Raw genomic sequence first — 18,249 nt, 5'->3', positions numbered from 1 at the left:
TATTTGCAAAATTTATATTTCTTAACTAAAGTGAGAAGCGACTGAAGCATAACATTGGTCTAACAACTAACACATAAGGACCACATAAGCCAACCTTTTGTAACAAAATCATCACCATCCAGTCCAGATGAAAATTTTTTGCAAATACAAGGGAAGCAAAAAGAGCATCGTGTAAAAGATCCAATCTAGTACCAGCACACACAAAATTGCGCAATGCCCACACATCATATGTTCTCTAGTTCAAATTTTCATCTACTCATATATCGCTCATGATGCCACTGTTGGGAAACATAGTAGAAAACAAAAAAAATCTGGCATATGAATAAAACCGGCATCGTTATGAAGATGCAAATATGTTTGATTTTATCTTTACCAACTAAGCAACAAAGAGAAGAGTTTGGTGAACATGTTGATGCAGATTCTAGCAGCTAAGATTAAACATCCCAACTGTGAGAATATCTCTTGTTCAAGGACCAAAGCTACGATCCCTCTGCCAGTATGCACACATATGAAGTCACCGAGCAGTAGGCTTCGCAGTGCTGGACAAAGAACTACCCGGAGACTATATGGTGGAGCAACCTGACGTCGTTGGCAGAGAACAACACAGCAAGAGTGGGGGAGCACAATTCCACATGGGAATTAGGGGTTGCCCCTCCATTGTTTATAGGCGCAAGGGGAGGGCTTTCCTTGGAGGAGGGGATCCCCCCTCCTAGGGCCGGCCACACTAGGAGGTGCACCCCTAAAACCCTGGCCACCACAAGTGGCCTGCCCCCTAATGCAAGGGGGTCCCCACTATTGGGTCACTTCGGCCCAATTTGGTGTCACCCCATGGCCTAGCCCGGGGGCAACCCACTAGGGTCTCTAGAATATTCCGAGAGGTTTGAAAATGTTCTGGAACCTTCCCGTATATTCGGAGAGGATTTTTTGGTTAACAAACAGTGAATCAATTTTTGTGGCATCGAAGAAAAATGACAGAAGCATTTACAGATTCAGTCATTTGTTATGGACAAACTAGAAAATGAATGCATTTTTTGGATTCCTTATCATTATCACTTTAGCTATATGTAAGTCGCCTGAATTTTAAATTTGGGCAAGCTAATTTTCTAACCATTGATTCTTTTGTCAAGATTCATGCTTTTTTCCTTGTATTGTTTAGTCTAATTTTGACTTGCCTCTATTTGGGGCAAGTCGTTTTTTTCTTAGGCTAAATTTTGACTTGCCCCTATGTGGAGTAAGTTGTTTTTTCTTAGGCTATTTTTTTACTTGCCCTGTATGGGCTAAGTCAATTTCATACTACGATTGAAGCACCTTACACATTGCCTGTTTATTTGTTTGTACGCATTTTTTGCTTTGTTTTTTAAATTAGATTTTAACCGTTTTTACATGGATTTTTGTCATATTGGATGAGTGAAAACATATACACCCAAGTACTATATACTGTATGTGTGTAAATTACACCAGAATGTGCAAATTGCACTATTATATGCTTAAAAACTGCAATTTCAGTGCAAAGTTGCCTGCAAGTTTTATTTTTTAAATATTTTCTTTCTTCTTAAATGGTAATACCAAATGACACTAATTCATTCTTCCTTACAATACTTCATTTTTTTCTTTCTTCTTTAGGGATAATACCAATGTCACTATTTCATGCCTTCTTGGGAAACTTATTTTTGAGAAATTCCACTATTATATGTTTATTTTTGCATATATTAAAAGGTAATTTTTGTGTAAAATATTTACAAATTTTATCATTATTTGTTTATTATTTTTATATTCTTTTACTCAACTATTTTGATTTTTGTTTTAGTTTTATTTCATTTTCTTTCTTCTTTAAAGGTAATACCAATGCCACTCATTCATTCCTTCTTAAACTTCTTTAACCAAAATTTTCACTATTATAAGCTTACCCTTGCATATCATAAAAAGACGTATTTTTTGTAAATTGTGCGCAATTGTTTTTATTGTTTGATTTAGATTTTTCATTTTTCTTTCTTCTCAAAGGGTAACACCAAAGCCACTAATTTATTTTTTCTTAGAAAAATTTCTTATTTCAGTTTTTTTTTCGTTCTCTTTTTTCTTTAAAGGTAATACCAATGACACTAATTCAATCTTCCTTATAATTTTTTATTTTGATTTGTTTTCTTTTTATTTAATTTTCTTTCTCATTTGTGGGCAATACCAATGTGAGTACTTCATTCCTTTTAAGGAAATTATTTTTGTTAAATATCCACTATTTATATGCGTATTCTTGTACATTTTTAAAAAGCTCAATTTTTGTGTATGTTGTGTGCAATTTTTTTTATTCTTTGTTTTAGATTTTTTTATTTTCTTTCATCTTAATGGGTAATATCAATCCCACTAATTCATTCTTTATTAGAAAACTTCATTCTTTTGATTTAGTTTTAATTTTATTTATTTCTTTGAAAACATCTCTATTTAGATCTTTTTTTTATTTTATTTTATAGGGTAATATCAATATCACTAATTCATTCTTGCTTGCAAAACTTCATTATTATGTTTTTGCCATTGAGTTTGTTTCATTTGCTTTCTTATTTTAGGGTAATATACGAATGCCACTAATTCATCATTTGCTAGAAATTTATTTATTTGTAGTTTATTTTCATTTTAGTTTTTATTTAAGGGCAATACCAACTAATGCAGTCCTTAGGAAACTTTATTTTTGCAAAAAATCTACTATTATATGTCTATTCTTGCATATTATAGAAAAACATTTTTTTTGTATAATTTGTGTGTAAATTTTGTCATTCTTTGTTTTATCTTTTTTTCTTTTTCTCTTCTTAAAGAGTAATACCAAAGACACTAATGATTCTTCTTTAAAAAATAAGTATTCTGATTTTTTTAGTGTTTATTTAATATTTTTTATTGAGTGTTAATACCAATATCACTAATTTTATTAATTAATGTACCCCTAGGTACATACTCCCTCGTTTTAAAGAAAGAAGGTACATACTCCCTCCACCCTGACTTACTTATCTTAAATTTGTTTAGATACAAATGTATTTAAACATGTTTATATATAGACAAATCTAAAATAAGTAACTTGAGACAGAGGTAATACACACGAGCGCATGCGCCGGTGCATAGTGACACGGAGCATGCGAAATGCAATTCATAGGTCATGGACGCACACATCCATGTGTAGGTTCTTCTATATCTACCTCTAGCAATCCGTCTCTTTGGCCTCCTTTGATTTGTAGGAATCTCATATGATTTTTATAGGATAGGATCTGCATAGGAAAATTTTCTTTAAAGCCCTTTAGTTTGTAGGAATAAATTCCTATTCATATGTAGGATAGGAATCAATCCTTCACATTTTGGAGGAAAAAAACATTAGCTAAGACTTAATGGAAAAATTCTTATCCTATGCATCAAATGACATCTCTTTTTTTATAAAAATTGAGATACATGTCATCTCACTTTTTATGATTTTCCTATTTCTATAACATTTTTATCCTATGAACCGAAGGAGAATTCTTCTACTACTTGTTTACTTCCTTTCGTGTGGGTTTATTGGGCCCGAGAGCCACAGATGGCCGTACCATTTTATTAGGGTCTCTTTATTAGGCCCGTACATTAATTACTCAAAAAAATATCACCCGAAATCTCTCCCGCGCATGCATCGTTGCAATGGAGAGCCGACGCAGGAACCTTGCCGATTGGGCATGGATGCAGGCTGCATGCGCACGCCGGCCGTTGCTTGCGCTGCTTTAGTTAACAGGGCAATTTAAAAGGGCAGTTAGGAAGCAAATTAAGCTAATTTATTTCTTAAATCTTTACATGCATGTAATTTCTTGGTCTTTGTGTTGTGACTTAAGGGCTCAATAAATCCGGACGAAAGGAGTAGCTAGCTAAGAGCAACTCTAGCAGACCCCGCATCCGTCTCCGACCCACAAAATAACCGTCAAAATGCGGGTACGGGTCGGAAAGCCTGCCCGACCAGACCCCGCATCCCGCCCCGGCCTGTAAAAAAATTTGGGGGGCGCGGCAAATTCCCGACCCTAACCCGGGAAAACACGGGTTTCCCCCTCGCGGCTGCGGTGCCCTGCATCACAGAGAAGCAGTTAGCGGGAGGGACATTTTAGCCCCGCACTCTTTTCCCCCTCCTTCCGCCGCCGCCCGCCCTTGCTTTCGCCTGCCTGCCGCCGGCGATTCCGGCCATATCTACGGGCGGAATCGCTCCGCGGGGCCGCCCTACACCCTCCCGCACCGAGCCGCTGCACCGCCCCTCCGGATCCGGCAAGAAGAGCCGCCCCCCGTCGCCGCTGCCGCTGGGGATCGACCACCGCCGAGCGCACCCCCCTCGTCGCCGTCAGGGATTACTCGCCACCGGTTAGTCTCTTTTTTGTGATTTTTCTGAGCTGTGTAGTAGATTGACGCGCCGGTGTGCGTGTAGATGGAGTTGACCCCGTGCGAGAAGTTCTTGCTATCCGATTTGTCCGATTCAGACGACTCAGATGTGGAGACCATCCTTGCGACCTTTCGGCAGCAAACATTAGTCATGGCGCTTGCCGTGAAGGAGCATGAAGACGAGTACGGGAAGAGGAGGCGAGGATCTACTGTCGGGCGTCTGTGCATTCCTCGGAATCGCCATCTTGGGAACGAGATGTTGATGCAAGATTATTTTGCGGAGAATCCTACATATCCAGCACACCTCTTCCGCAGAAGGTACCGAATGCGCCAATCCCTCTTTGTGAAACTTGTTGAAGCTTGCGAGGCAAATTGCCGGTATTTTACTCAAAGAAGGAATGCCGCGGGCTTAAAGGGATTTAGTGCATATCAAAAAATCTCCGCAGCTATGCAGGTGATTGCGTATGGCATTCTGGCTGACTATGCCGATGAGTATCTTCGCATTGGTGAAGATAGCACAATTGAGTCAGTGCGTAGATTTGCGAAAGTGATCGTCCGTGTTTTTGGTCCCGAGTATCTTCGGGCACCAAATGAAGATGACACAAAGAAATTGATGGCAGCTAATGAGAGGAGAGGTTGGCCTGGCATGCTAGGTAGCATTGATTGTATGCATTGGAATTAGAAAAATTGCCCCAAAGCTTGGCAAGGAATGTATTGTGGCAAGTCTCGTGATGCAACAATTGTGCTAGAGGCCGTAGCATCCGAGGATTTATGGATTTGACATTGCTTTTTTGGTATGCCCGACACTCTGAATGATATCAATGTGTTGCAACGCTCTCATTTGTTTGCTAGGCTTGCTAGTGGTGATGCTCCTGCTTGCAACTACACTATCAATGGGCATGAATACACAAAGGGGTACTATCTTGCAGATGGTATATACCCTCCTTGGTGCACATTTGTCAAGAGCATCAAAGAACCCAAAACAAAAAAAACAATGTGAATTTGCAAGGGTGCAAGAGGCAGCCCGAAAAGACATTGAAAGAGCATTCGATGTTTTGCAATCTAGGTTCGCCATTGTCCATGGTCCTGCTCGTTTTTGGGATAAGAAAACCCTGAAGAATACCATGACTTGCTGTGTTATCCTGCACAATATGATTTTTGAACATGAGAGAGGAATTGACTTAGAATTCTTTTACGACAATATGGGTAGCCGTGTCAAACCAGCTAGAGACCCAAACCGCATTAGAGCTTTTCTTCAGACATATAAAAAGATTGAAAATGCAGACACACAGTTTCAACTTTAGAAAAATCTCATTGAGCACCATTGGGCAAAGGGCTGGACAGTGACTAATTTTTGTATCATTTGTATTTGTATTCATGACAAATTTTGTATTGCATTATTTAAGTTTGCTACGGTGATTTGAATAATTATTTGTAATGCGGATGATTATTGTTTTATGTTTGATTTAAATAATTCAGTTTGTTTTCGATTGTTGAATTATGTTGGCTTTGATATTTGCGGGCTGATGATATGCGGGGATGCAGCGGCGCAAAGAGCAGAACTTGCATAGCCGACCCGTAAAAAGCATATTCTGCGAATATACTTTTTTACGTATCCATTTAGGAGGTCTGCATCTGTGCCAGCCTGCGCCGGCCCGCAAAAATTGTTTTGCGCGAACTACAAACGAGTTTTGCGAGTCAACAGGATGCAGGGTCTACTAAATTTGCTCTAAGTGAAGTAACTAACACAACCCCGAAAATTCATAGACGTGCTCGTCCTCGCATGCCCACGTTATCTCCACGCGCCCGTTCGCATTGAGATCGAAGCACACAGTTGTATTGAGAGCGGTATGTGGCCCGTACAAGACAGTATTCTGCGCGAGGGAAAAACTGCCGTTTGCACAGAACGGCCCACACTGCCAGCCTAAATCATGTACCAGCCGGAATATTCTACCAACGTGGCCTCAACAGTCTGTCGGGGCGACGTCCACAACCTATGGACCTTCTGTGCATAGTCAGGTCAGCTATCACTCCATGTTCACTTTCCCAGATCCATCGCGGAGGGTTAGATGCAATCGCGGAGAGTGGCTGGGTGCTGCCACCGACCACGGCCACGCCGGCGTAACTAGCTAAAAAATTGTCACACTTCTGAAAACAAAACTACCACATAGTCAGGATTTTAAAAGACATATGTATAGCAAAAAAATACATGTATAGAAGATAAAATTTGCCACAAACATATAAATTTTTCATATATTTATATCTCTCTAACACAATCTTTTTTTGGCCATGCTCTAAAATAAATAAACTACCATAAAACTGGCCATGTCTAGATGATAAAATTTGCCACAAACATATAATTGTTTCTCTAAAGATCACGGAAAATATAGAAACTTCGTAATGGTCACATGACAAAAAACTATGAATTTCAGTCTATAAAATCATGGGAAAATTAGGAAAAGATATAATGGTCACATGGCGAATTTAGAACATATGTATCCATGGTAAGATTTCATTTTGAAAACATATACAAAGTGATAAAAAAATCCATGGAAATATGAATTTTTGAAACATATGCCTCTAATAAAAGTTGCCATGAAAAAAATCGTTTCAAGAGTCAAGACACATGTTGTAACATATACTCCCTCCATCACAAAATAAGTGACTCAAGTTTATACTAATTTTAGTACAAAGTTAGTACAAAGTTGAGTCACTTATTTGGGGACGGAGGGAGTAGTTGCCATTGCAAAACTCATTTTCAAAAAATATGCATTGTGATGAAAGTTCCCCGCAAGAATCATCTTCAGAAACCCATGTGATTTTTTTCAATCGTAAAATTTTCAGACCGTTCGATCGAAACATTTGTGAGATTTGATAATATACGATGAAGTTGCCCAACAGAAAAATGGTATTCTTGGCGGCAAGCGACTGGGCATGTTATATTTATGCCTAACAAATTGTGAGCCTCTTTTTCATAGGGACGGATCTGCTTGCTGCTCCTTGCTAGCTGTCAATCTGAACCATATTCAGGGAAAAAACATTTTAATTAGTTCGCACGCTTTTTTGCGGGAAGCATGCAAACGAGTTAGGCATACGGGAGTCGGGAGACCTAAGCTACTCACTCTGAATCGCTGCGTGCTGCTCCTCGCTAGTTATCCCATCACGTTAGCGGCCGTCAGGCGTCAGGGCGACAGCCAGCTCCGTCACGACGTCCCTCCTGGCCCACACCCGTATCCCATCCTTTCCGTCTCCTGTACGAAGCCGTATTTCCCTCCGTCCATAATTGCCTCCTCCACGTGACCTTGTACCATTGGTGCACAAACCAGGAGCATGCGAGCTCGTCCGCCGCATCGCCGCTCTCATAAAAATTGAGTCAATTGACACCTAGCTGGTCGCAAAATTATCAGTTTTTAATGGGCAGAAGCAACCAGAAAATAGTCGTAGGTGAACATACACAGTTATTACTTGTGTACTCCTACTTATGTCTTTATTAACACACAAACATTAATTAGTGTGAGAAAACCAACAATGACAATAGCTAGACGAAGTTACATCTCGTCCATTAGGCGACCCCGCCATGAGCCAGCCAGCCACCCCGCATTATACTACTAGCTAATTTTAGTTGTTGACTCTCGAGCATACCTTCCTGATCTCTGCACCTTGGTCGGCTCTGGTCTTGATCCCGATTTTTCCCATGTTCTCCATGGCTCTCTCGAACTTCCTCTCCCACGTCCCGGCAATGTTCGCATTTTCTGTCACCTGTGTTATCGTTTTTATCGAGTTGAGCACGGCGTCGGAGGTGAACAGCACTCTCCGATCGATCACGTTTCGGTAGTACTGCTTATCCAGGACATAGGGGGTCACATCGTCTTGGTTCACGTTGGTGTCGTCGTTGCCATTGCATTGGGCCTTGAGCTTGGCGGCAAATGCCGGGTCCATTTCAGAGAAGCGGCTGGAGAAGAACATGCAGCGGGCGCGGCCGATTGTGTGCGCACCAGAGAGCGTGACCATCTCATCTGAGGTGAGCCCTTTGGCCGTGAAACTCGTCTGGAGCTCCGTGACAGTGGAGAAGGGCCCGGGCAGCTGGTCGGTCTCGTTGGCAAAGGACTCACGCCCGTCGTAGCGGCCGCCTGGCATCCGGATGTTGATCCTGCGGTTGCTGAGGAAGTAGGATGCGTCGCGGGCGGCGAAGGCGACGATGTCGGCGCATGAGACCCTGCCGGGGCAGGCGGCCTCGATTGCCGCCTTGGCCGCGTCGATCACCTGGAACCCTCGCAGGCTGTTCTTGTTGGGAAGGCCTTCCCTCTCCGTGTCGCTGTTATTGGAGTTGGTCGTGGTGAGGAGGACGGAAGCATCACACCCCTGAATATAATAATGAACATGAAGTAAGAAATAATGAACATGCTGTTGATCTTCTTAAACGACAATGCAGTTAGTATATAAGCTAGAATCGACGAACTGTGTGTGCGTACCCGAACGAAGCAGTCGTGGAAGAAGAGACGGATGAGCCCCGCACCAATGCCAGGGTACGCGGCCACGGCGTCCTTCACGGCACCCCTCACGATCACTTCCGCTCTGGGGCAGTACGACTTCGACCACCTGTTGTCGTAGTAGCCGTGGCCGAGCCCTAACCCCGAGGGAGAAGCCCCCCGCTGCCACGAACGGCTTCTCATCCTGGAGCCGCGAGAACAGAGCCATGGGTTGAAGGTGGGTAGCCTCAGCCAGCCGTTGAAGCAAATGCTGGCGCCCTCGCACGCCGCCGGCCCGGCGAGGAACGCGACCAAGACGACGAGCGCTGCGAGCTTAGCGGCCATCTTCTTTTCGCACTAGCTAGCCACTAGATAGATGGTCGTGTGGTGTGTTGTTTGCTACGTCTGGGTTACGGGTTGCATATTTATAGGTCGTCCCGGACCGACGACGACGAAGCCATGCAATAGGCACGGCCGCGTTTCCTGGGCGGCGCACGTTGAGATGGACGCGAATTTCCACCGGAGCGGGCGCGCGTACAGTCAGCTCAAGCGGCTGACCGGCGACGTTGGATGCCATGTTCCCTGTCGTCGAGGGATCAAGTTGCTTACTGATTGAGCGTCGGCCGTCTGATCGGCCTCGAGATCTCGCGGTGCCGGTGTGCGTGGGGAGGTTGACCGTTGAATGCTGAAAGGGATCAGCGCCTCCGCCTTGCTCTCCTCGCCGACCGAACTTGTTCAATATTGAGTGGAAAACGTCAACAAGACAACAACCATTCCATGCAGGCATGATGTGCTGGGCAAGTGCTCACTAAAAAAAATAGCACGCTATAGCGTATTGAAAATTATCTTACTAAATTATCACTGTACAATGTCTTGTTAATAGCATGCTATAGCATATTTTCAGGGATGACACTATTTTATACGCGGGGGCTATTTTTTCCATCTGCATGCATGCTAACCGGTTGCATTAACATGCAGGTTTCCTTTGACAATCGCATGGAATGGATCACGTGCGAACCTGCGATTGCAGAGTGCATGTCTACTTGCAGCTTGAGTTAGGCGAAACAAGCATAAAAAGCTCGGATCAGTGCCTCCGCCTTGCTCTCCTCGCCGGCCGGACTTGTTAAATATTGAGTGGAAAACGTAACAACCATTCCATGCAGGCATGATGTGCCGAGAAAGTGCTGCTCTTGGTATACAGCTGCCAACTGCATGCAAGTTTCCTTTGACAATCGCATGGAATGGATCACGTGCGAACCTGCGCTTGCAGAGTGCAATAGTGCATGCCTCTTGCAACTTGAGTTAGGTGAAACAAGCATAAAAAAGCTCGGATACCGCGTGATTAGCGATGACCTTAGTGAACTAAAGAGTCAAGTTCCTCGGCGCTGCTCTTGGTCCATGCTTCATGCATTCTTCAAGTCGAGTTTGCCACGCGCCAAGGAGTGGCCGTCACTAGGATTAAATCTGCTGCCTATAATAATTAACACACAATATGCATAAGAGCTCTTTTGGTAGTTTTCTATATGTACAAATAGGATCCTAATATCCAGCGATCGATTGCTAGGGGAGATCTCCCATCTGCCGATTCGTTTGCCATGGGTTGTGCTCCTGGCGGCCGTTCCTGGCTGTTCGCCAGGAGGGCAGACCAGGCGAACCCCAGAGACCTAAAAATGCCCTTTTAAATTGCTGTGACTTTAAAATAAAAACAAAAGGTCGAGTAATCTAGAATTTGTTTTTGTCATGCTAAACTTTAAAAATGTTATCCTCTATATGAAAAATGACATGAACAAAAAAGTACACACAAAATTATAAAAATGCCATGCCCTAAAAAAATAGGAAAATTATTGTACTACTTTGATGAAACTTCCATCCTCTGTATAAAAAAACCATGATACACAAATTTAGAAAAAGTTAATGCTCTGAAAAAGTATGAAATTTCCCGTGCTACTTTATAAAACTGCCATCCTCAATATATAAAATGCCATGAACAAAATAATACATACAAATTTATAAAAAAATACAATGCTCTGGGGAAAAATGAAAATTAAAGTGCTATTTTTATAAAATTGCGATCATCTATATAAAAAATTCCAGGAACACAAAATTCATAAAAATGCAATGCTCTAAAAAAGTATGAAATTTATCATGCTACTTTATAAAAACTGCCATTCTCATATAAAATGCCACGAACAACAGAATACACAAAAATTTATGAAGATGACATGCTTTGAAAAAAATAGGAAAATTGCCGTGCTAATTTACAAAAACTACCATCCTCTATATAAAAAATGCCATGAACACACAAATTTATAAAAATAACATGCTCTGAAAAAATATGAAATTTGCCGTGATACTTTATAAAAATGCCACTCTCTATAGAAGAGATGCCATGAACAAAACAATATGTACAAATTTGTGAAAATGCCATGCTCTGAACAATATGAAAATTGTCATGCTACTTTATAAAACTACATCCTCCAGATAAAATATTTTATCAGGATAAGCCCAGAAAGAAAACTGCCATGCAATAAAAAATTAAAGTGCCATCCTATTAATAATAAAAATGCCGCTCTCAATATTAAAACTGCCACCTATTTATAATAATAACTGACATCCTCCTAATAATAAAATTTCCATTTTTATTAACAATAGAAGTGCCATATTACTACTAACAAAAATGGCATGTTGTTAATAAATAAACTGACATCTTGTTAATAATAAAAAATGTCATGTTATTAACTATGAAAATGATGTGCTCTTATTAAGAAATGTTGTGTGGGTAGAAAACATGGAAAATGCCATGCTACACATAATAAAAAATACCCACGGCAAGTTAGAAAACAAATCACCTCTAAAAAAGTAGGCATTTTTGCTCTTTCAGACAATGGAAAAATTCAAGATTTTTGGATTTTCTACCAAACGAAAAAAAATAGAAATTTAAAAAGATAAATTAACTCGAATACATAAAAGGTGTTTGAGGGCAAGAATATTTGCAAACACCACTATAGCTCCGCGCAGAGCGGCTCTCCAGGAGGGCGCGAGTTTGATTCTTAGGTATGCACGTTTTTCTGGAGAAAAACAAAGACAGGACATTCACCAATAATGCTAAACATACAAAGAGTTACACGTAATTACATGCTGACTAGGAATTTTTCCATTTACTAACCAATCATAAACTTCCCCCCTGGTTTTCAGGGGGTGGGTGGGCCGCCTCCCCACCTATTGACCAATCAAATTAACCCTCTTTGTAAAAGCTTGTAACTCGTTTGTACTGTTGGAAATATGCCCTAGAGGCAATAATAAAATAGTTATTGTTGTATTTCCTTGTTCATGATAATTGTCTATTGTTCATGCTATAATTGTATTAACCGGAAACCATAATACATGTGTGGATACATAGACAACACCATGTCCCTAGTAAGCCTCTAGTTGACTAGCTCGTTGATCAATGGATGGTCACGGTTTCCTGACCATGGACATTGGATGTCGTTGATAACGGGATCACATTATTAGGAGAATGATGTGATGGACAAGACCCAATCCTAAGCCTAGCACAAGATCGTGTAGTTCGTATGCTAAAGCTTTTCTAATGTCAAGTATCATTTCCTTAGACCATGAGATTGTGCAACTCCCGGATACCGTAGGAATGCTTTGGGTGTACCAAACGTCACAACGTAACTGGGTGGCTATAAAGGTGCACTACGGGTATCTCCGAAAGTGTCTGTTGGGTTGCCACGAGTCGAGACTGGGATTTGTCACTCCGTGTAATGGAGAGGTATCTCTGGGCCCACTCGGTAGGACATCATCATAATGTGCACAATGTGACCAAGGAGTTGATCACGGGATGATGTGTTACGGAACGAGTAAAGAGACTTGCCGGTAACGAGATTGAACAAGGTATCGGGATACCGACGATCGAATCTCGGGCAAGTATCATACCAGTAGACAAAGGGAATTGTATACGGGATTGATTGAATCCTTGACATCGTGGTTCATCCGATGAGATCATCGTGGAACATGTGGGAGCCAACATGGGTATCCAGATCCCGCTGTTGATTATTGACCAGAGAGATATCTCGGTCATGTCTGCATGATTCCCGAGCCCGTAGGGTCTACACACTTAAGGTTTGATGACGCTAGGGTTATAAGGAAGGTATGTACGCGGTTACTGAATGTTGTTCGGAGTCCCGGATGAGATCCCGGACGTCACGAGGAGTTCTAGAATGGTCCGGAGGAGAAGATTGATATATTGGACGAAGGGTTTTGGAGTCCGGAAGTGTTCCGGGGGTACCGGGTGATGACCAGCATGACCGAAAGGTATTTCGGGAGCCCCGGCAAGTGTTGGGGGGCTTCATGGGCCAAGGGAAGGGGGCAAACCAGCCCACTATGGGCTGTGCGCCCCCCTCACCTAATCCCACATGAGGAGGGGGTTTTGGGGCGCCCCATCTAGGGTTCCCACCTCCTGGCTTGGGGGCCAAGTCACCCAAGGGGGAGATCCCATCTGCCCTGGCCCCCCCCCTAGGGGAAACCCTAGGGCGCCTCCCCCTCCCCCTTGCCCCTATATATAGTGGAGGTTTTGGGGCTACCCAACACAGGAGTCTCTCTTCCTCTTGGCGCAGCCCTACCCCTCTCCCTCCTCGTCTCTTGTAGTGCTTGGCGAAGCCCTGCTGGCGTGCCACGCTCCTCCACCATCACCACGCCATCGTGCTGCTGCTGGACGGAGTCTTCCCCAACCTCTCCCTCTCTCCTTGCTGGATCAAGGCGCGGGAGACGTCACCGGGCTGTACGTGTGTTGAACGCGGAGGCGCCGTTGTTCGGCGCTTAGACCGAAATCGACCGTGATCTGAATCGCTGCGTGTATGACTCCACCAACCGCGTTCTTGTAACGCATGCGCTTAGCGATCTTCAAGGGTATGAAAATGCACTCCCTCTCTCTCGTTGCTAGTATCTCCTAGATTGATCTTGGTGACATGTAGGAAAATTTTGAATTATTGCTACGTTCCCCAACAGTGGCATCATGAGCTAGGTCTATGCGTAGATTCTATGCACGAGTAGAACACAAAGTAGTTGTGGGCGATGATTTGTTCAATTTTCTTGCCGTTACTAGTCTTATCTTGATTCGGCGGCATTGTGGGATGAAGCGGCCCGGACCGACCTTACACGTACACTTACGTGAGACAAGTTCCACCGACTGACATGCACTTGATGCATAAGGTGGCTGGCGGGTGTCTGTCTCTCCCACTTTAGTCGGATCGGATTCGATGAAAAGGGTCCTTATGAAGGGTAAATAGCAATTGGCATATCACCGTGTGGTTTTGCGTAGGTAAGAAACGTTCTTTCTAGAAACCCATAGAAGCCACGTAAAACATGCAACAACAATTAGAGGACGTCTAACTTGTTTTTGCAGGGTATGCTATGTGATGTGATATGGCCAAAAGGATGTGATGAATGATATATGTGATGTATGAGATTGATCATGTTCTTGTAATAGGAATCACGACTTGCATGTCGATGAATATGACAACCGGCAGGAGCCATAGGAGTTGTCTTAATTTATTTATGACCTGCGTGTCAATGAAAACGCCATGTAATTACTTTACTTTATTGCTAACCGTTAGCCATAGTAGTAGAAGTAATAGTTGGCGAGGCAACTTCATGAAGACACAATGATGGAGATCATGATGATGGAGATCATGGTGTCATGCCGGTGACGATGGTGTTCATGCCGCACCTCGAAGATGGAGATCAATGGCGCAAGATGATATTGGCCATATCATGTCACTTTATGATTTGCATGTGATGTTTGTCATGTTTACATCTTATTTGCTTAGAACGACGGTAGCATAAATAAGATGATCCCTCACTGAAATTTCAAGAAAAGTGTTCCCCCTAACTGTGCACCGTTGCGAAGGTTCGTTGTTTCGAAGCACCACGTGATGATCGTGTGTGATAGATTCTAACGTTCGCATACAACGGGTGTAAGCCAGATTTACACATGCGAAACACTTAGGTTGACTTGACGAGCCTAGCATGTACAGACATGGCCTCGGAACACGGAAGACCGAAAGGTCGAACATGAGTTGTATAGTGGATACGATCAACATGAAGATGTTCACCGATGATGACTAGTCCGTCTATCATGATGATCGGACACGACCTAGTTGACTCGGATCATGTATCACTTAGATGACTAGAGGGATGTCTATCTAAGTGGGAGTTCATTGAATAATTTGATTAGATGAACTTAATTATCATGAACATAGTCAAAAGGTCTTTGCAAATTATGTCGTAGCTCACGCTTTGGTTCTACTGTTTTAGATATGTTCCTAGAGAAAATTTAGTTGAGAGTTGAAAGTAGCAATTATGCGGACTGGGTCCATGAACTGAGGATTGTCCTCATTGCTGCACAGAAGGGTTATGTCCTTAATGCACCGCTCAGTGTGTTGAACCTCGAGCATTGTTTGTAGATGTTGGGAAACATCTGACATACACGTTTTGATGACTACGTGATAGTTCAGTACGTAATACTAACGGTTTAGAATTGTGGCACCAAAGACGTTTTTGAAACGTCGCAGAACATATGAGATGTTCAAAAGACTAAAATTGGAATTTCAGACTAGTGCCCACGTCAAGAGGTATGAGACCTCTGACAAGTTTCTTAAGCCTGCAAACTAAGGGAGAAAAACTCAATCGTTGAGCATGTGCTCAGATTGTCTGAGTACTGCAATCGCTTGAATCGAGTGGGAGTTAATCTTCCAGATAAGATAGTGATGGTTCTCCATAGTCACTGCCACCAAGCTATTGGAGCTTCATGATGAACTATAACATATCAGGGATAGACATGATGATCCTTGAGAAACTCGCGATGTTTGACACCGCGAAAGTAGAAATCAAGTAGGAGCATCAATTGTTGATGGTTAAACCACTAGTTTCAAGAAGGGCAAGGGAAAGAAGGGATACTTCATGAGACGGCAAATCAGTTGCTGCTCTAGTGAAGAAACCCAAGGTTGAACCAAACCCGAGACTAAGTGCTTCTATAATGAGGGGAACGGTCACTGAAGCAGAACTACCCTAGATACTTGGTAGATGAGAAGGCTGGCAAGGTCGACAGAAGTATTTTGGATATATGTCATATTATTGTGTACTTTACTAGTACTCCTAGTAGCACCAGGGTAATAAATACCGGTTCGGTTGCTAAGCGTTAGTAACTCAAAATAAAAGGCTGCAGAGACTAGCTAAAGGTGAGATGACGATATGTGTTGGAAGTGTTTCCAAGGTTGATGTGATCAAAACATCGCACGCTCCCTCTACCATCGGGATTGGTGTTAAACCGAAATAATTGTTATTTGGTGTTTGCGTTGAGCATAGACATGATTGGATTATGTTTCTCGCCACACGGTTATTCATTTAAGGAGAATAATGGTTACTTTGTTTATTTGAATAATACCTTCAATGGTCTTGCACCTAAAATGAATGGTTTATTGAATCTCGATCGTAGTGATACACATGTTCATGCCAAAAGATATAAGACAGTAATGATAGTACCACGTACTTGTGGCACTGCCATTTGAGTCATGTTGGTATAAAACGCATGAAGAAGCTCCATGTTGATGGATCTTTGGACTCACTCGTTTTTGAAAAGATTGAGACATGCGAACCATGTCTATTGGTAGATATGCATGAAGAAACTCCATGCAGATGGATCATTTGGACTCACTTGATTTTGAATCACTTGAGACATGCAAATCATACCACATGGGCAAGATGACTGAAAGGGCTCGTTTTCAGTAAGATGGAACAAGAAAGCAACTTGTTGGAAGTAATACATTTTGATGTGTGCAGTCCAATGAGTGCTGAGGCACGTAGTGGATATCGTTATGTTCTTACTTCACAGATGATTTGAGTAGATGCTGAGTATATTTACTTGATGAAACACAAGTCTGAATTATTGAAAAGTTTAAGTAATTTCAGAGTGAAGTTGAAGATCGTCGTGACAAGATGATAAAATGTCTATGATATGATCATAGAGATGAATATCTGAGTTACGAGTTTGGCACACAATTAAGACATTGTGGTAATTTTTTCACAACTAATACCGCCTGGACCACCATAGTGTGATGGTGTGTCCGAACATCACAACTGCACCCTATTGGATATGGTGCATACCATGATGTCTCTTATCGAATTACCACTATCGTTTATGGGTTAGGCATTAGAGACAACCGCACTCACTTTAAATAGGGCACCACACAATTCCGTTGAGACGACACCGTATGAACTATGGTTTAGAGAAACCTAAGCTGTCATTTCTTAAAAGTTTGGGGCTGCGATGCTTATGTGAAAAAGTTTCGGGCTGATAAGCTTGAACCCAAAGCGGATAAATGCATCTTCATAGAATACCCAAAAATAGTTGGGTATACCTCCTATTTCAGATCCGGAAGCAAAAGTGATTATTTCTAGAAACGGTACTTTCTCGAGGAAAAGTTTCTCTCGAAAGAATTGAGTGGGAGGATGGTGGAGACTTGATGAGGTTATTGAACCGTCACTTCAACTAGTGTGTACCAGGGCACAGGAAGTTGTTCATGTGGCACCTACACCAATTGAAGTGGAAGCTTATGATAGTGATCATGAAACTTCGGATCAAGTCACTACCAAACCTCAGAGGTCGACAAGGATGCATACTACTTCAGGGTGGTACGTAATCCTATCTTGGAAGTCCTGTTGCTAGACAACAATGAACCTACGAGATATGGAGAAGCGATGGTGGGCCCGGATTCTGACGAATGGCTCGAGGCCATAAAATCCGAGAGAGGATCCATGTATAAAAACAAAGTATAGACTTTGGAAGAACTACTTGATGGTTGTAAGGCTGTTGGGTGCAGATGGATTTTAAAAGGAAGACAGACAATGATGGTAAGTATCACCATTAAGAAAGCTCGACTTGTCGTTAAGATGTTTTCCGACAAGTTCAAGGAGTTGACTACGGTGAGACTTTCTCACTCGTAGCGATGCTAAGAGTCTGTTGGAATTATGTTAGAAGTTACTGCATTATTTATGAAATCTTGCAGATAGGATGTCAAAACATTGTTTCCTCGACGTTTTTCTTGAGGAAAGGTTATATGTGATACAACCAGAAAGTTTTGTCAATCCTGAAAGATGCTAATAGGTATGCAAAGCTCCAGCAATCCTTCTAAGGACTGGAGTAAGCATCTCGAAATTGGAATGTACGCTTTGATGAGATGATCAAAGATTTTGGGTTTATACAAAGTTTATAAGAAACTTGTATTTCCAAAGAAGTGAGTGGGAGCACTATAGAATTTTTGATGAGTATATGTTGTTAACATATAGTTGATCAGAAATGATGTAGAATTTCTGGAAAGCATACAGGGTTATTTGAAAAGTGTTTTTCAAT

General features: G+C 42.1%; 1 protein-coding gene across 1 annotated transcript; it reads right to left on the bottom strand.

Moving 5' to 3' along the window:
• Nucleotides 1-7,803: 7,803 nt before the first annotated feature.
• LOC125548672 (peroxidase 2) lies at nucleotides 7,804-9,221 on the bottom strand. The gene is made up of 2 exons (XM_048712231.2): nucleotides 8,841-9,221; nucleotides 7,804-8,730 (listed from the first exon to the last, which is right to left on the bottom strand). The coding sequence occupies exons 1-2, from the start codon at nucleotides 9,180-9,182 to the stop codon at nucleotides 7,987-7,989; spliced, it is 1,086 nt and encodes a 361-aa protein (XP_048568188.1). The 5' UTR covers nucleotides 9,183-9,221; the 3' UTR covers nucleotides 7,804-7,986.
• Nucleotides 9,222-18,249: the final 9,028 nt, after the last annotated feature.

The sequence above is a fragment of the Triticum urartu genome, chromosome 3A (genome assembly GCF_056163025.1).
Source record: "Triticum urartu cultivar PI428250 chromosome 3A, HENAU_Tu73, whole genome shotgun sequence".
Classification (NCBI taxonomy): Eukaryota; Viridiplantae; Streptophyta; class Magnoliopsida; order Poales; family Poaceae; genus Triticum; species Triticum urartu.
The sequence above is the reverse complement of the archived record's forward strand: the minus strand, read 5'-3'. Positions and strand labels throughout refer to the sequence as shown.